This window comes from Bidens hawaiensis, unplaced genomic scaffold (assembly GCF_021521415.1).
Source record: "Bidens hawaiensis isolate Kalapana, Puna unplaced genomic scaffold, B.hawaiensis_p1.1 tig00032900_1, whole genome shotgun sequence".
NCBI lineage: Eukaryota > Viridiplantae > Streptophyta > Magnoliopsida > Asterales > Asteraceae > Bidens > Bidens hawaiensis.
In genome coordinates, this window is record NW_027495635.1 from 52,310 (window position 1) to 56,108 (window position 3,799).

Below are 3,799 nucleotides of genomic sequence, written 5' to 3' on the forward strand. Positions count from 1 at the left end.
GTACCGGTTAACACGGTTAAAGTTATATTAATAGTAATTGTATAGTAACGATCGTAGGGATCATATTACAGATTGGACGTGTTAACTGATAATGACTGTTGTTACCTGCTTGCATGTGCTAAGGTGAGTTTCACGAGCCCCTTTTTCTGAATTGTTTTTAAATATTTTCCCGGGGCGGAAGCATGTTACTACTGAAATGTTTAAGTACATACCGAACGCATGGATTTGCGTGTATTTATATATATTTTATTGTACGGGAATCGTACGGAAATGTACTAAGATGGTAATTGTCTGAGTTGCTAACATTCTAAGGCCCCGGAACACGAGTGATTAACTGAAAGCCGGTAGAGTGTGAATAGTACTATTGGTCTGACAAACTCAACTGGTCCGGCATGGAGTTGCTGATGTTTCCCAGCCAGTTGCACATGTCTATTTTGTTGTTATTTATTTTGCTATGTAATGTTAGACATAGCGGTTTGGGGCAGGTACGTGGGCGGAGTATGCCACGGGGTTGTATGTGGATAGTCAGAGGTTTCACTTGTGGGCTCAGCATAATTACATCGATAATATTATATTTTGATAATGATTTATCATGGTTTACACGAATTGTGAAACTCACCAACTATTCGTAGTTGACCCGTTTTCTCACATGCTTTTCAGGTACAATTAAGATGAAGTGATTGCTTACGTGCTAAGTGCTTGTTGTGTGTAAGATTTGCGTGCGGGATGTTATGATACATTTTATTAAATAGAATTATGTATCATATTGTATGATGTGTGTATCACCTAGACGGTAACGAAATATGAAATAATGTAATTTGAAGTATATTAATGTATTCAGTTTTCTTTATAAACAATGTGGTTGATATCAGAGGTGTCTGTGGCGCCCCGGTTACGTTTCCGCTGCGGTTACGGGGGTGTTACAATTATTGCCACACCGGTGGGTGTTGGAACTTCTACCGCACCGTGAGCAGTTGACGGATGAGCATTGAAGTCACCAATGGCTTCTCGTCCGAGGATGATGTCATGTTTCGATGTTGCAGGTAGAACTAGGAATTCGACCTCCTCGGTCCTTGAATGAGTTCCATCGCTTAGGATGACTGGGAAAGAGGTCACCCCTCGGGGATGCATTATTTCTCCTCCAAACCCTGAAACTGGAGCGTGGATGGGTTTCAATCTTTCTTTATCCTCCTTATCAAGGTGTTCAAAGCATTGTTCGTACATGATATCCGATGTACTCCCAGTGTCAAATAACACATATTTAAAACGGTAATGACCGAAGAGGGAGGTAATGATCAGGGGGTTCTTGGTATTGGGTCCACCCTTCACTCGTGGAAATATTACTGGTTCATTTTTCCACTCCTCTTCGTCACATTCTCTTCTCTTTCCTTCCGTCTTTCGTCCGCCTTGGATCATATGGACGTTCAAGTCCTTGACTTGTTTTTTGGAGGGGCCTTGGTTGTCCCGCATAGGAGCTTTACCAGTCCCCAACTTTCCATCTTTCACCAGGTGTCCTAACTTACCGGACTTCACAGTCGCTTCGATTTCTCTTTTTAAAGCATTGCATTCGTTCGTATTATGGCCAATGTCGTTATGGAACGAACAATGCTTTTTATTGTCAAGGAACGATCTCCTTGTGAGCGGTTGTGGCTTTAGAAAATTTACATTTTCAGTGGTAAGAATCTCGGCGGGAGTTTTTGAAAGAGGAGTCCATCTGTTAGGACCTCGACTTGCTGGTCCTGCCTTGTTCTTGTTGCCGATGAGAGATCTTGCATCAAATGGTTTTGATGCCTCTGTATTTGGTTGAAGTTTTGACCAGATTGGCCCCTTTGCCTATTTATTGGGTCGTGGAGTTTGAAACTCAACTTTGAATTTTGTCTTGAACTGTTGTTCCCTAGTGTTTTTTCAGTATTGGCAAATAACTTTGCTGCAGTCATATGATCATCCCACTCCTTTGGCATTCCATCCCTTCCAGTGAGTGTGCGGATCAATTCGTCACACTTGACGTTTTTGCAAAAGGCACTGCGGAGCATATCTCTACTTATCCCGCCAATATTCAGACTTTCTTCATTGAACCTAGTGATAAAATCTTCTATGGACTCATTATCCCGACGAATAGCATCCAGGATCTCTGATTGGTCACGCGTATGCTTCTTCTGTTGGCTGAACTGTTGTGACAACTTCTTCACCAGATCATCCCAACTAGAGATTTTACCATCAGGGAGTTTTTCGAACCATTCACTCGCTGCCCCTGTTAGTGTCAATGAGAACATATGACACCAATAAGGTAGTGTCCATCCGCTCACTCCACCTACCGCCACGAAGTTCTGCATATGATCACTTGGATCAGTCATGCCATTGTATCTACCCACTGTTTTAGGTATTTTAGCATTGACAGGAAAAGGTGATGTCGCAATGCTAGCTATAAATTTCGACTTCTCGGCAAAGGCTGCTGGACGGTATGGCTTGGTGAAGTCTTCCTCAGCATCGCTGTGATACTCGGTATGACGGACGACATCACGCGGACGACTGCTTCTTGCTCGTGAACTCATCCTACTGTTACCCGTATTGAAACTATCTTCCGGGCGATAGGTTGAATCATAACTGTCGTATTCTTCCAAGTAAGAAGGCATCCGCATGTCTATGCGAGGACGAGGGCTTAATCTTCGTGGTTCGATGAAATCTTGGTCAGTTTATTGGCTGTAACGAATTTGACTTTCTCTCACCGTTGGAGGAGGAGAGAGAGATCTCTGAGGAGACTCTTCGTAAGTCAAAGCACGGGCATGATAACGTTCATTACGTACCCTGCGTTCGTATTCAACCACCAAACTTTCTTACTGCACGCGGAGCCATTTGTCCGAAGACAACAGTCCTCTAGATCTGGACTCATGACGATGAGATCTCGCTAGTTCAGAATTTTCGGAATCATCTTCTAGATCCAAAACTGATCTAGTACGGTGAGTCTCTTTCGTAATTCGTCCCTGACCTGCCAAATTGGAACCCTCCGAAGCCGTAACACGTCCCAAATCGGTGGGAGTTGGTCCGGCCGGTGCAACAACACGCTCAAGGGTTCGACCTTCCGGCGTTGCACCGGTGGCACGTGAACCCGAAGCTAGGGCACATGCAAAAATACTAGAAGCAAAACCTTCAGGTACTTCAGTATTATCGACACGTGGTGTTTGCACAGGAGTTCCCGTCGGCCCCTCAGGAAGTTTACTCATACTTTATACGAACCGAAAAACCAACGAAGAAAAAATTGTGCAGTTCTAACACCAACACGGATGGCGCCAATGAAGAAACACGGATCCGATCCCCTGGTATGGGTCCTGGATCCAATGAGTCCATAGTGGTAAAATACGATAACTACTAATACAGTATGAGCACAACTTCCCAAAGTCCAATGACTGGAACTTGCAAAACAGACACCGTGAGTCTCGTTACAGGAAGGAAAAGAGGGGGGGTCTTCCTGTAACCACCCTCCGGCGTGAGAATCAGTAACGTTCGTAAAGAGAGAAGTACTGAAGTAAACAGACTAAGAGTAGTCAGAGTGTATTTGAGTTAGAATACAAGTGAGTGAATGAATACCTCATGCAGGTTGACAATGTATTTATAGCCGATGGATGTAGGAAGGTGATTGGGCCAGCTGTCATCTTCTAGAAGATCTCGATAACCGCCTGGACGTGTGTCTCCTTGTGATAGGTTGAGCTATACGTCCCATGTGCATGGATATAACAACCTGGACACGCGTCACCTAATGATAGGACGGATTGCATCCTGGCCATGTGCACGGTTATAACAA

General features: G+C 44.1%; 1 protein-coding gene across 1 annotated transcript; it reads right to left on the reverse strand.

The window, feature by feature from the left end:
• Nucleotides 1-909: 909 nt before the first annotated feature.
• LOC143584262 (uncharacterized) lies at nt 910-2,639 on the reverse strand. The gene is made up of 2 exons (XM_077066348.1): nt 1,666-2,639; nt 910-1,549 (listed from the first exon to the last, which is right to left on the reverse strand). The coding sequence occupies exons 1-2, from the start codon at nt 2,637-2,639 to the stop codon at nt 910-912; spliced, it is 1,614 nt and encodes a 537-aa protein (XP_076922463.1).
• Nucleotides 2,640-3,799: the final 1,160 nt, after the last annotated feature.

What these genes read in the sequence shown, in the direction of transcription:
- LOC143584262 (XM_077066348.1), bottom strand. Translation starts at nt 2,639, where the DNA reads ATGCGGATGCCTTCTTACTTGGAAGAATACGACAGTTATGATTCAACC. An exon ending in AGATTCTTACCACTGAAAAT is followed by an intron (nt 1,550 to 1,665) that starts GTAAATTTTCTA and finishes TGCTTTAAAAAG; the next exon opens with AGAAATCGAAGCGACTGTGA.